The sequence below is a fragment of the Penicillium daleae genome (genome assembly GCF_028827525.1).
Source record: "Penicillium daleae strain IBT 16125 chromosome Unknown utg000002l_segment0_segment0, whole genome shotgun sequence".
NCBI classification, from domain to species: domain Eukaryota; kingdom Fungi; phylum Ascomycota; class Eurotiomycetes; order Eurotiales; family Aspergillaceae; genus Penicillium; species Penicillium daleae.
In genome coordinates, this window is record NW_026623150.1 from 873595 (window position 1) to 887071 (window position 13477).

The 13477-nt window shown below is 51.6% G+C and overlaps 5 protein-coding genes across 5 annotated transcripts; 2 read left to right on the forward strand and 3 right to left on the reverse strand.

Annotated features, from left to right (window-relative positions):
• Positions 1-716: 716 nt before the first annotated feature.
• N7458_001344 (sterylglucosidase 1) lies at positions 717-3091 on the reverse strand (the record flags this gene model as incomplete). The annotated part of the gene is made up of 3 exons (XM_056904727.1): positions 717-1337; positions 1405-2655; positions 2708-3091. The coding sequence occupies 3 exons, from the start codon at positions 3089-3091 to the stop codon at positions 717-719; spliced, it is 2256 nt and encodes a 751-aa protein (XP_056768834.1).
• Positions 3092-3588: 497 nt separating this feature from the next.
• Positions 3589-8007, forward strand: N7458_001345 (SKI complex subunit tetratricopeptide repeat protein SKI3; the record flags this gene model as incomplete). Its single annotated transcript, XM_056904728.1, has 3 exons — positions 3589-3704; positions 3770-3970; positions 4041-8007. The coding sequence occupies 3 exons, from the start codon at positions 3589-3591 to the stop codon at positions 8005-8007; spliced, it is 4284 nt and encodes a 1427-aa protein (XP_056768835.1).
• A 228-nt stretch (positions 8008-8235) lies between these two features.
• On the reverse strand, positions 8236-8976 carry N7458_001346 (OB fold domain-containing protein; the record flags this gene model as incomplete). Its single annotated transcript, XM_056904729.1, has 1 exon — positions 8236-8976. The coding sequence occupies one exon, from the start codon at positions 8974-8976 to the stop codon at positions 8236-8238; it is 741 nt and encodes a 246-aa protein (XP_056768836.1).
• Positions 8977-9160: 184 nt separating this feature from the next.
• On the forward strand, positions 9161-10036 carry N7458_001347 (uncharacterized protein; the record flags this gene model as incomplete). Its single annotated transcript, XM_056904730.1, has 1 exon — positions 9161-10036. One exon carries the CDS (start codon positions 9161-9163, stop codon positions 10034-10036), a length of 876 nt encoding a protein of 291 aa, XP_056768837.1.
• Positions 10037-10402: 366 nt separating this feature from the next.
• Positions 10403-13279, reverse strand: N7458_001348 (Isopenicillin N synthase; the record flags this gene model as incomplete). The annotated part of the gene is made up of 8 exons (XM_056904731.1): positions 10403-11265; positions 11319-11498; positions 12026-12068; positions 12128-12248; positions 12297-12492; positions 12550-12822; positions 12873-13006; positions 13059-13279. The coding sequence occupies 8 exons, from the start codon at positions 13277-13279 to the stop codon at positions 10403-10405; spliced, it is 2031 nt and encodes a 676-aa protein (XP_056768838.1).
• Positions 13280-13477: the final 198 nt, after the last annotated feature.

The following is a 13477-nucleotide window of genomic DNA, read 5'->3' on the forward strand; positions in this document are numbered from 1 at the left end:
GCTTCTGCAATATAACACGGCAGACGCAGACGTCGTTTTCTCGAGGGCCTTAGTTGCCGAACTTAAGAGGATCTGTGCCCTGATTGATATGGCCGTTGACCCTGTCCGTGAGATGTTTAGCAGTCGGACACAGCAGCAACGGCCATTCAAAACCGAAAATCTCTCTGCGCGTGGTCAAGCAATGTATATCCGATATGCAGTTCGCGCGGGATTAGCGACAGGAGGAGTATCGAGGTGGCGGTTGAGGTTGAGAGGGAGGCTGGATTACGCGGGTTGGTCTTGCGGAGGAAGAGTTGCGGAAGGCAGGCGATTGGGGCAGTTTGGGAATTGCCGTGCCGGGCTGAGAATTTTCCATGGGCTGGTCCTTTTAGAGGTACACCGCTCCCTTTTCCTCGTAGGAGAAGGATAACAGATACAACGCCCTTTGTTCGATAATGCTCTGAAAGCTTTTGTAGTCAATGCCTCGACTTGGTTTCTCTCGACATATTATCTCTTCCAAGGGCTGACCGTCATCATAGCTGTGCCCCTCTTCGTCACCGGTTGTTTATCTTATCTCCCAGCACACGATCCATGGGTCCTTACTAGGCGGCTTAGCGCGCGCCTTTTACGCGATGAAGAAGCAACTTAGTATTGATTGATATGCAATAAGAAAAAGCCCTAGAATTCTGTAGAACATGAAAAAGGAAAAAAAGAAAAGAAAGCAATAGTCAATAGCGTCACATGACATTGCAATCACCCCTCTGGCACTGTTCCAGGTATGTCACGTCGTCTTCAGATGGGCTGGCAAACTCTCCTGCTTTGCGCTTGACTCCCTCGATCTTGATACTCTGCTCTCCTTCGGCGTGCCACCACCGTAATCGCTGGATCTTGATCGTCTTGATATCCTGGTAGTCAATTTCCCACTTGCCCCCGCTGACTGCGATAACAGTCCCGTTCTCCGGGAAGTGGAACTCGGGCAGGTAGATTTCTGTTGGAGCCTCGCACGGTGTAGCGACTTTCGCCGTCAAAGTCATGGTGAACGTACAGTTTCGAAGGTCAAAGACATAACTGTCCAAGGCCCCGTTGACATAGACTGGACTTGGGCGGAGAAAAGCCTCGGCAGCTCGGTGGCCCTTGGGAGTTTGAGAGCTGACACTGGAAATTGATGGATTCGTGAGGGCGCGCTTGAGGTTCCGGGGATCGACTTCCGGCTCGTCTCCACTGCTATGGCTTTCAGAGTACGCTGGAGACTGTGGATTGAGTGATGTGTACGTTGGTTTGGTCGGAAGTTCCAAGTCATCCTGGGAGTAGATCGACAGATCCTCCCCATTCCAAAGATCGCCCCATTCATGATTGTTCTGGATCAAAATTAGTACCAAAGAGCACTGCCTCGTATCAAGGCAAGGAAACTATGGAAAGACTCACCTCTGTCTGGTACAGCCACAGGGTAAATCCATTCGAGGTGCTGCCTTCCAGTGCAAAGTGATTGGCATCCATCGCGCTGGTTTGACTACTATAGTCTCCAGTCTCGTAGGCGTTCTTGTTGTCCATATCATAAGGAATGCCAATCTCTGTAAAGAGCAGTGGGTGATTTCCCATGTACTTCAAGCTCTCGTCCCGGAGGAATTTAAGTTGATCACGGAGGCAATTGCGGATGGCCGATTCCCCGACCTTCACAGCGAACGCCGGAGCCCAGTACTTGCCTCGAAGGACTCCGATAACATCCACATTGTAGAGGCGGTTCCAATGTTTAGTCAAAAGGGTGAGACCGTCATAGTAATGAACAGCATGAACCATATTCGGGTCATCGTCGTCAGTTCCCTTCAAGTCAGGAGGCACTTCCATCACAGGTGGCTGGCACAACAGTATGGCCGCAGGCCAGATGACCCGAATCGCATCTCTGTATTTTCGGTAGTGTTCCAAAAAGTAAGTGTTGGTGAAGACCTCGTAGTTCAGTGGTTCTCCAGTGCTAGGCACCTTTGAGAAATAGTCTTTCTGCAGAAGAGTATCCGTGTCCTGGTCCCAGACTCCATGTTGGGCCCAAATACACTCCCCGAGCTTCCAGCCGGAGTCTCGTTGCCAGCCGTATTTGCTATCATCATAGTCGACAGAGAGCCAGGCCGACTCTCCCTCTGGGTCCACAAGTTGTCTCCCAGTCTGGTAGGGCCCAAAGCTGCCGAAGGCCCAGGTAGTCTCCTCGCAAGCTCGCCCGGCGCCAGTTAGCATCGCTTGAAACGCCGTGGGTGACGTCCCAAGCTGAAGTTGCTGCTCTGGGGGAACGATAGAGATGTCCTGCACTCCAACGAGACCACGATGGGGCTCATTCATACTCTCCCAACCAATCACTACCTCATGTTCAATATCACCAGCGTCGTGGATTCGCTGCGCCAAGTGCTTGCATGCTGCAATAAAGTGAGTTTGTAGGTAGTCCTGAATATTCATGCCATCGATGATAGCTTTAGGTGCGAAGTCTCGACCCGCCCAAAACAGGGTGAACATGGTCTGGCACACAAGGCGGGTATAGTTCGTGCTCCATATCATTTTTGGAAACTCAGCGGGGTTATCATAGGTATTTTGAACTAGCGCAGCTTCCGTATTCTTGAACCCCCTGGGGTCCAGCCCTGCTGCATAGAGTGTCCACATCGGTGCGCCAGATCCTCCAGAAAGTCGAGACCACTATCAGGGTCAGTACAGTGGTATGAAAATGGAAGTCCAAAGAGTAACTGACCACGTCCTGATGAGGGTCCATGAAGACATAAAACTCATATTGCTTCGCTATTCTTAGAACTTCGATGGTAAATGTGATCCACTCCTCGTCGTAGACACCGGGACCGGCATGCTCGATTGCCTCCCATGTGAAGATATATCGGATCGCGTTATAGCCCCACTTGCGTAGTCTTCTGAAGTGGGTATGTGAGTCCTCCAACGAGAACGGGCGTCCTACAAACGAAACATCGTCTGCGTCGAAGAACTTCTCCGAAACAAACGAGGGAAGGTCGGGCTTTTTGGGACATTTGGCATCCCCCGCGACATTTATACCCCTCAACACAATCTCTCGATTCTGGGGATCTCGGAAGACCTTTCCATCGATGTGAAGACGTAGGAGACCCATCCTGGATTATGCGACGAGGGGATGGTGGTGTCAGACGCTTGGTCCGTCGCGCGACGGCGCTGGCAAAATAAGGGGACCTATGAATCACAATTTAAGGTGTACAAAGCACCAGAGACAGGAGAGCTGCAGCCAGAAGCAGGATGTTTCAGGACCCTAGCTCAACCACTTTGAAGCTCGAGCAATCTGCGCCAGGATAGTCAACTGCCGGGAAATCCGCGATCAGGCGGACATACGTATCTCGACTTCTTGCCCAGAGAAGCTCAGCGAGAACGATAACAATGTATGCAAACCCACTAAGCAGATTTGAAGGTGTGACCACAGACAAGGGTGTAGTTGCAAAGAGAGGAAGTGGTGATGTGATTCCCTGCAGCTGACCAAAGCTGGGGTCCCCGATAACCGATAAGGCCGTGACGTATCGGCGCTAACCGATCAAACCGCCTCTTCTCCACCACACCGAGAACCTCCCCGCTCCTCTATGCTGAGCGCGTACGGGGATCATGTCGAGCAAGGCCGCATTGAAAGCTGTCCGGACAGCTTTGGACGCCAAAGATTTTGGTGCTGCTGCTGAAAAGGCTAAGGCCGTGGTACAGAATGATCCCAAGAACTACCATGCGTGCGTGCCTCTGTCTATGCCCAATAATTTGACCCTAGCTAATCGTGCCTTTCCCTTTGCGCTAGCAACGTTTTCCTCGGACTTGCGAATGACAAATTGAATCAAAATGAGGCGGCGGAGGAAGCTTATTCTGCTGCGACGCGGATCAAAGATAATGATCGCACCGCTTGGCAGGGACTGATTGGCTTGTACGAGAAGCAAGGCGGGTCGAAGCTGGATGCATATCATGAAGCTGTTCTCAAGCTCGGGAAAATCTTCGCCGATAGGTATGAGATCACGAACTTCTACATCTTTCTGGAGACCAGAGACCGATACTGATCTGATTTTTCTCCCCAGTGACGAGAAGGAACGATGCCAGGATGTTGTCGACAAATACACAAAGCTCGCTCGAAAGAGCAACGACAAAGCCAAGTACAAGAAGGCCCTCGAATTACAACTTCCCAGCTCCCCTCTCTATGGCTTCCTTGAAGGTCGGCTACCACATCCATCCCTGACCTACCTCCGCATGATTGAGATCACCGAGGCCGAGGAGAAAGAATACATCAACCGAGAGATTGGCGAACGAAGAACTCGTCTTGGTGCAAGAAAAGAGAATGTCACCCTCGAGGTGAAACGTGACGCGTTCAGACAGAGCAAGCTGGAAGATCTGTACCGAGGCCTTATCGATTGGACGAATGATGATGCCGTTCGTCGTCAGTACGAGGAGAAGCTGCTCGAGCGTGCATGCGAGGAGCTCGAGTTTCTTGGCCAGGGCAAAAAGCCTGCGAAAAGAAAGGAGATTCTTCGCTCGGCGCAGGACATGGTCATTATCAAGCACCCGTTTGAACTTGCGTGGAACATCGTGCTCGAGTGGCAGGATATCGAAGAGTACTCCCAATGGGATGTGGGTGTCTTACGCGAGTACATCGAATTTTTTCCCGATACTGGATTAGCAAAGGTCCTCAAGGGATTTCTTACCAGCGAGTTGTCCCCATTCCCACAGGAGGACTTGGACTCTGAAGGCGACGCGGAGACGACGATCATCCGCAAAGACACCGAGACGTCCGAAACAACTGAGGCTACAGATTCTATCGAGCTCAATGATGTAGGTGCTGCAGATAGGTTGATTCTGATGACTGAAGGTCTGGATATGGCTCCGTCATCAATTATTGCGCATCGTATCATGGGAGACCTCTACCTTCTCCTCGAAGAGTACGAGAGCACTGTTGATGTGGCTCGGAAAGGACTCCGAAATGTGGCAGAATTTGTCAGGTACACTGGATGGAAATCCCAAAATACAACCGACGCGATAAACATTACCCTCGCCAATGCCTTGATTCCCTACCAGTCGCCTCGGTACCACCCGGAAGCAAAGACGATCTTTGAGAATATTCTCCAACAAAAACCCACATCTACTGTCTGTCTCCTGGGTATTGGTTTGGTCCTGAAAGTCGATCAAGATTATGACAATGCCGTCGAGTTTTTGGAACGTGCGCTAGAGCGCGACCCTACCAACATCAAGATTCGTGGTGAGCTTTACTGGTGCAAGGCGCTGAATGGCGACCTTCAGGCTGGGCTCGACGGCCTCCAGGATGCCCTCGAAGCTCTAAAAGCCGAACAGCCTCAAAACAAGTCGTTCAAGTCCGAGCTACTCTATCGGATTGGATACTGCCAATGGGAACTAGATCCATCCACAGCGGCTCGCAAAGACCGCAATGGGGCCTATGCAAGCTTCTTAGCTTCCATCAAGGCCAATATGAATTATGCGCCTGCGTATACAAGCCTTGGTTTCTACTATGCGGACTATAAGAAAGATAAGGCTAGAGCCCGCAGATGTTTCCATAAGGCCTTCGAATTATCATCATCGGAGACCGAGGCGGCGGAGCGCCTTGCCCGAGGGTTTGCAAACCAGAAAGAGTGGGATCTGGTTGAGGCTGTCGCACAGCGGGTTGTGGATTCCGGATATGCCAAACCTGCTCCCGGCTCCAAGCGTAAAGGGCACAGTTGGCCATATGCAGCTCTTGGAACGGTCCAGATCAACAAGCAACAATACTCAAAGAGTATCGTCTCGTTCCAGGCCTCGCTGCGGATAAGTCCCGGTGACTATCATTCCTGGGTTGGTCTAGCGGAAAGCTATCACCACTCTGGTCGATTCATTGCTGCAACCAAAGCATTTGAGCATGCACGGGAACTGGAGTGCAATCTTTTAGGCGAAGAAAAAGATCATATCTGGTTTGCGCGATACATGATGGCCAACGTGAAGCGGGAACTTGGCGTCTACGACGATGCGATTGCTAGTTACGAGGATGTTTTGGCCACTCGCCCCAATGATGTCGGCGTCACAATTGCGCTTCTCCAGACGTTGGCCGAAAGCTCCTGGAAGAGCATTGATTCGGGTCTGTTCAATGATGCCGCGGAACTTGCCTGCAAGGTCATCCAAGTAGCGGGATCGCTTGTGACTGTCCGAAATGACATCTTCAACCTATGGAAGTCGGTTGGAGACGCCTGCTCGAATCTCACCTACATTAAACAGAAGATCGGAAAAATTGCAGTCGCAGACTGCAAAGCTTTGCTGCTCTCTGGCGTCGACCCCATCGCCCTCGATCTCATGACCGAGGTAGATGGCGTGGGTCAAGCTTGGCTAGACGCAAGTGGTAGTGAAGAAAGCGTCTCTCCCGAGTTTTGCATTTTCATGTCCATTCTGGCGTATAAGCGTGCCATTCATGTTTCCACTCAAGATACCCACGCTCAAGCCGTTGCATGGTACAACCTTGGCTGGGCCGAATACAGGGCATACCGGAGTGTGCAACTTGGCTCCGGTACTAAGAGCAAGAGGCCCCGCAAGTTCCTGAAGGCTTCGATGCGATGCTTCAAGCGGGCCATTGAGCTTGAAGCGGGCAACTCAGAGTTCTGGAACTCGTTGGCCGTGGTGACTACGAGCATGAGTCCTAAGGTGGCGCAGCATGCTTTCGTGCGAAGCCTGCATCTGAATGATCGCAGTGCTCAAGTGTGGACGAATCTGGGTGCGCTGTATCTCTTGCACAATGACATTCACCTTGCCAACGAAGCGTTTACGCGAGCTCAATCAACGGATCCTGACTATGCTCAGGCCTGGGTTGGCCAGGGCTTCCTAGCGCTTCTCTATGGAGATTCTAATGAGGCGCGGGGTCTTTTCGAACATGCATTTGATATTTCCAACTCATCCGCGATGCTTCCGAAGCGACAATACACCCTCACCCTGTTTGACCACCTGCTAGGCGACTCCTCCACCTCGAATGAAGTTTCGCAACTGATCCAGCCATTCTTCGCTCTACACCAGCTCTGTGCTCAAGATCCATCCGATCTTCCATTTATGCATCTTTCTGCCTTGCTGGCCGAGAGAATGGGCGAAGTTGCTGATGCTGAGTCTAGCTTGGAGGTTGTTTGTTCAGGCGTGGAGGCGGAGTTCGAAGAAACCGAGTCTCCTGCATCGCTCTCGCGATTTGCCCAGGCCAATGCAGACATGGCTCGAGTGCTGCTCGCCAACCATCGCTATGAGGAAGCTGCAGAGAAGGCTGAAACTGCTATCACTCTGTCTGGGGAGGAAGATGCTGAGAAATTCGACCCCGAAGCATGTAGCAAGCTCCGTTTGTCGGCGCATCTCACAGCGGGTCTTGCCTACTACTTCACAAAGTCCATGGATCAGGCGATTGACATGTTCCGTGACGCCCTTCAGGAAGCCAACAACGCGCCTGATGTCGTGTGCCTCCTGGCCCAGGTCCTCTGGGCCAAGGGTGGCGATGAGGAACGCTCTGTTGCTCGCCAGCAGCTGTTTGACTGCGTGGAGAACCACCCCGATCACGTCGGAGCTGTGACGCTCCTCGGAGCCATAGCACTTCTTGACCAAGACCGAGATGCGATTGAAGCTGTGGAGGCTGATCTCCACAATATGATTACACGGGATGATATCGACATTCACGACCGCGGCAAGGTTCTGAAACTACTGGCTGCCATCTCGGCAATGGGATTCACCGACAAGGCCGATCTGCCCGAGGATCTCCGTCAGATTGGTGAAGCCACCGCTGCTGTCATGCTGTCTCCTGGACAGCCACAGGGCTGGATGGAGTTGTCCGCGGTGTCTGACAGCTCGTACCCAGCGGAAATGGCCATTCAACGGGCCCTCCGCAGCGTGCCCCCTCACAGCAATCTAGATGCCTCGGATCTTAGCCAAGCCTATGCACAAGCTGGCACAGCTACTGATGCCTTCAGGGCTATCATGGTGGCGCCGTGGAAGAAGGAGGGCTGGGAGGAGTTGAACCATGGTATCTCGGGCCTGGTTGCATAGTTAGTCAACAGGTGCATGAAATGGGATGTGGTCGAGTCATCTGCACGAGATCACCACAACTTGTTACGAGTACATATACACAAAATCTGCATACCTGTTACCTCGATTCTCTTCACTGTAGAGATCTTGTTTTGATCTTCAAGCCCCTCGTCGAGGTCTCCACAGGTAGCAAAACAAGCCTAACTTGCCACACTCATGACTGATCTTGAATCTGACAGACATTATGATTCAATCAGTCTGATTCGCCCCAGCCCCCATAGAATCAATCCTCTGTAAAAGCCTGGCCTTTCTTCCCTCCTTCCAAGGCTTATCCAAAACCTCAATCTTCCCGCCGAGCAACGTAGAACAAGTAGGATTCAATAGCACCATACCACGAGCCACAGTCGCATTGCGCAAGAGAATTTTCGCACCGATAGGCAGCTTCTCTAGCGAGATACCCTCAATACGCTGCATCTCAATCGCAACCGCCTTTGTGCCTTTGGCATCCTGTAGAATCAACCTGTGTGGTCCAGATCCACTGCTTCCAGATGCACTAGGAGCTCCAGCGGGGCCGGAATTATTCGAGCTGCCATTGTCTGTTCCTTCATTGTCATCACCAACGTTCACTGTGCGTACAATTTCCCGGCCTCGTATAGCTTCGCCGCGCTCGATGCGCTCAATTGCTTCGACCTGGCTCCAGAGACTCGTGCCGATGTCTTCGATGTCGAGGACTTGGACGGGGATTGGGCCAGGAATACGTCTTTCTTGTACAGCAGGATCGGAGATATCGTCTGGGAAGAGGGAAGTGGGGTTTGTTGCTAGAGACTCGCGAATGTCCGAGGCGAGAACGCGAAAAAGAGCTGTTTTGGTGAGTGCGGAGGCAGGGACGTTCCGTTGCGATGAGGCCAGGAACGCGTTGAGCCACGCGGACGAGACACAGAGGGATTTGGTGCTCAGTAGTTGAGCGGCGATCTGCTCTGCGTTGGCCATTGTTGAATCATGTCTCTGTGAACTGAGCGATCTAAGAATCGAGAATCATACGCTGAAGTTGGAGGTGGAACAGGTGCGAAGCTCCAAAGCTCCAAAAACATGCCAGCTCGGACCACCGCTTAACGCCGATGATCTGACAGTCTCCCGTGCCGTCAGTTGGCCTTCTCCTCCATCAACCACCACAATGTCCACGCTGTCTTCTCCACCTCCCTCCATTGCCTCTTCGCGTGCTCAATCTCCAACTCCGGCATCTTCTCGGCCATCCCTCGATGCGTTGAACACCAACATCCCCGGCGGGCTCAGTGCCTCGTCAACCCCATCCACCGCACGAGCGATCTCCCCCAACCCACGCCGTAATCGCTCCGCCCTACGAGACTACTACAATCTCAAGCCTCCCGGTGCAGACTCTGGCAGTCCCGGTGGGAATTTTCGGTCCCATAGCGTTCCCCGAAACACCGACGCAGGCGATATATCCAACCCATCTATCCTGGCCTCTGGCACCGAGCTAGACAATGCGGACTTCGACCCACAGCGCTACGTCGACCATCTCCTATCTACATCCTCTCTTGCTACAATTCTCAAAGCCGAGAACACTCTGGTTGGGGACATCCGCACCCTCGATGGCGAACGGAAGGCTTTGGTCTACGATAATTACTCCAAGTTAATCCGCGCCGTCGAGACAATTGGCAAGATGCGAAAGAGTATGGATGAGCGGGGTGCTCCTTTGACCATGACCAAGACACTGGGTCCGGCGATTGCGTTCGTTGCTGAGACTGCGGGTGGGTTGATCAAGGAGGGTGAGGAGCAAAGACGGCGGATCAAAGAGGAAAGGGAGGCGAAACCACCCCAGCCTAACAAGGCTGAGAAGGAGACCGTGAGGTGGGTACTAGCTGCACCTGAGCGTTTGGAGAAGCTTCTTGCAGAAGAGAAGCAGACGGAAGCAGAGAAGGACTGGGAGGAGGCTCGGCGCTTGCTCGACGCTTGGGGTGAGGTCAAGGGTGTTGCGGAGGTGCGGGCGGCTTGTGAGAAGGTCATGGAAAAGCCTAGCAACGACGACTGAGCTAGGTGTCGAAGAAGAAGAGGACCTTTATCTTTGGCAATCTCGCATACTGCGACCAAAACCCGACTTCCTGTCGGGCTCGAGCTGCCCTGCATCGCGAATTGCCAGAGACGGACATCGGCGAACCACCCATACTCCTGCGAAACGAGGCCGTTCTCGAGGGTTCGCTTACTCGGCTTGCCATGTTTATTCAGGACATGGGTGATGCAAACAGAATGCTCTTATTGAGCGCGTACATCTCCGCCGAGGGCAGCTCGGCGTCTGCATGCTCGGGCTACACATCAACTTGTACATATAAATAGATACCCCACACGTTATAGTATCCGATTCTCATTCAGCATTTCCTCATCATTACATAGCTCCAACTCAAACTTTCCCGGTCAAGATATCCTTGCTAGAGAACAAGCTCGCCTTCAGTCCATAGACATTGTTAGACTTGATGTCCAGATGGGTATAAGCATCACACTTGTAGTAAATCGGCCTCGCCTCTTCATCGACAAGCCCTTTCTCAACCAGAGTCGTCAACACCCGCTTCACATCCTCCATGTCACTAAAATCCTCCGTATAGACGCAAATCAGCCGCGCCTGGCCCGACCCATCCTCCGTCGCAACCTTGGCCGTATTCCCAAGTTCGCCCTTGTCAAGGGCCGTCACGACAGTCTTCCAAACGGAATCGACATAGTCCACCGACGGGAAAAACATCCACTTGCCAGATGTCACGCCAGTCTCTTTGGCCAAAGCAAAGATATTTTGCTCCAGCGTTCGGCGCAGCGGATTCAGTTTACGTGTTAGGGCCGCGGTGGTTTTTGCGCCAGACTTGTCGTGTGCGGCGCGGAGAGTAGAGGCTTCTTCGTCGTAGGTTTGGAGCAGCTCGTTGCCTCTCTTCAGTAGGGTCGCGATGTCGCCTTCTTGAACTTGGCATTTAGGTTTCCACATCCAAATCCATGGACCGACGTCGGAAATGGACGTTCTTGAAGGAGGGAGACGTGATGTGAATGCAGTGATGGACTCCCCAGGCCCGCGCTGGTCCCTTGGTCGGTATGTCGTCGGGAGTCCATCGTCCTCTTCCTGCTTGGCAAAGATACCGGGCTCTGCTTTAAGGGTCGGAGGCGGGGCGCTCAATTCATATTGAATTGTTGAGAGAAGTCCTGGATGTATTTCTGCCCAGAACGGTTCAGGGTCGTATGTGGCTGCTTGTTCCTCGAGCCGCGCTTGCTCATTCTCATCGCCTAGGATAGGTTAGTAGAACGTTCTGAGATGTTGGATGTGTAGAGGGTGTTACCGTAGAAACTAGAGTCATCTGAAAAGATCTCTTCGAGAGATGTATTGTTAGACGGCATGATCTCGTCTCTGAAATTTTGGTGTCTTGATGTAAGAAGAACAGTGGTGATGAGGTTGAAAGAAGCCCATAAGCGCGTGGGGAGCTCCTTAAAGCTACTTACAGTTGGTGTGGGGAAGGAACCTACAAGGACATCATGCATTACGCCCGACCGACACTTGCTTTAATAAATGCATTGCAACTTATGAGACATAATGTTTAAGCCGTATTCGTGGTATTCTATGCAGCTATCCGATACAGAGATTGGGGCAGTATTTTCTAAGTAGCTTGCTGAAAATGATCCAGCCCGGATTTCCCTCTCATATATTTGTTTTCTTTATTCTGAGCCGTCATCCACCCCAAATCAAAAGCTATCCATCTCGCTGGCAAAGACCTTAAGCAGACTCAAGAGATTCCTGGCCAGGCCTGTTCCACAAAAGTGGTCAAATCAGTCTTCAGAGCTTCGGGCTGCTCAAGCGCCGCAAAATGTCCACCCTAAGGTATAGCAGTTAGCCTTCGTCCTTCCAACTACTTTCCTATGAGAGATGTATCAAGATACCTTCTTATGGTGCCCCCAGAAAACTAGATTTCCTGTAGTCTCAACCCAAGAGCGAGGTAAAGGTGCCAGCTCTCTAGGGAAAAACGAGAAACCGAATGGCTTATGAATGTACCAGCGAGGGTCGTTGGTTGCTGGAACAGGCGGAGGGGGTAGTTCTGTAAACTTCAGTTAGAGTTGTTCAACATCAAATAACATGTTTGGCAGAGATGCTGACCTGGCGATAAGTGTAGATCGAGCGAGGGAATGTCTCTGTAAGCCAGTAGAGAGTGATTGACTCAAGGATATGCTCCGATGACAAGGCCTCATCGACCCATTCCAGCCATTTCTCTCCGATCCTGCTATGATGAGCGAAACGTTCGTTTCCAATCAGGTGTTCTACTTACCAAGCCAAAAGAGCGACCGGATTTGTTGCAAGAACGTGGCCAATGGTGCTTGGTCTAGTACCATGCTCAACAGCATACCCGGCGCCCATCATTCTGAACACTTCCATTCTCTGGATTCCTTCTCTCTCAGACACATCCAGATGTTCATCCGAGATGCCTTCAGGGCGGCCCATGAAGCAAACATTGAGATGGACAGCTTGAAAGCAGTCAGATATGACAGGGTACATACACGAGAGGGATGGCGAGCACTTACCTTTGCAGCTTTCATGGTCTACAGCTAGGCTTCGAGCAATTCGACTGCCAATATCGCCACCTTGGGCAACGTAGCCATTTTCAAATCCAAGATCCTTCATGAGCTGGTCCAGCACTCGGGCAATATCCGTGGTAGTAAAGTTGCGATCCAAAGGGGGACCGGATGAGAATGTATAGCCGGGCAAAGACGGTACAATTAAGTGATAAGGCAGTGTACTTGGTGTGTATTCCTTTCGGAAAATGTCAAGTATAGGAAGGAATTCCAAAAAGCTTCCTATTTCGGGCATTAGTACCAAACTTCCACATTATGTTTTGGATTATTACCAGGCCAGCCATGAATCAGTATAATTGGGATGGCATCTGGCTTCTCTGAGAAGAGGCCCACAAAATGAATGTCCAAGCCTTCCACCTCAGCCTTCCACTGGGGGAAGCTGTTGATTCGGTCTTCGGTGTTTTTCCTTTTACTGTCAATCATACATCCGTCGTTTGGGAGAAGGATTGATTACTTACCAATTGTATGATTTGAGCCACTGATCTTTCATGGTGACCAGCCAGTCTGTGGTGACACCATATCGCATATCTGGCTGCGAGTTCTCATAAGTTTGCGGCGCAAGCTTCGACAGCCTGATCAGGGTCTCCATATCAGTTAGATTCTCCTTTGGGATTGCGACCGTGAAAGGCTTGGGTGAAATCCTGGCCGCAGCCGGTAGTGTACTAAATGGCTGCACCATGCTGGGTATGTTGTTGACCGTAACTAATGGCGACACCAGCGTGAATTTCCAATGCAGGAGCGCTGTTGAAGAAAGGCAAACAGTATGAGAAGAGTCGTGAAATGCTAGGTAAGGCACAGGTTAGAAGTAGATTTAGTGCGGGGTCTGGGCACGTCATCGACCATTATTAATGCTTCTAGCTAGGCACCGATGCGACGC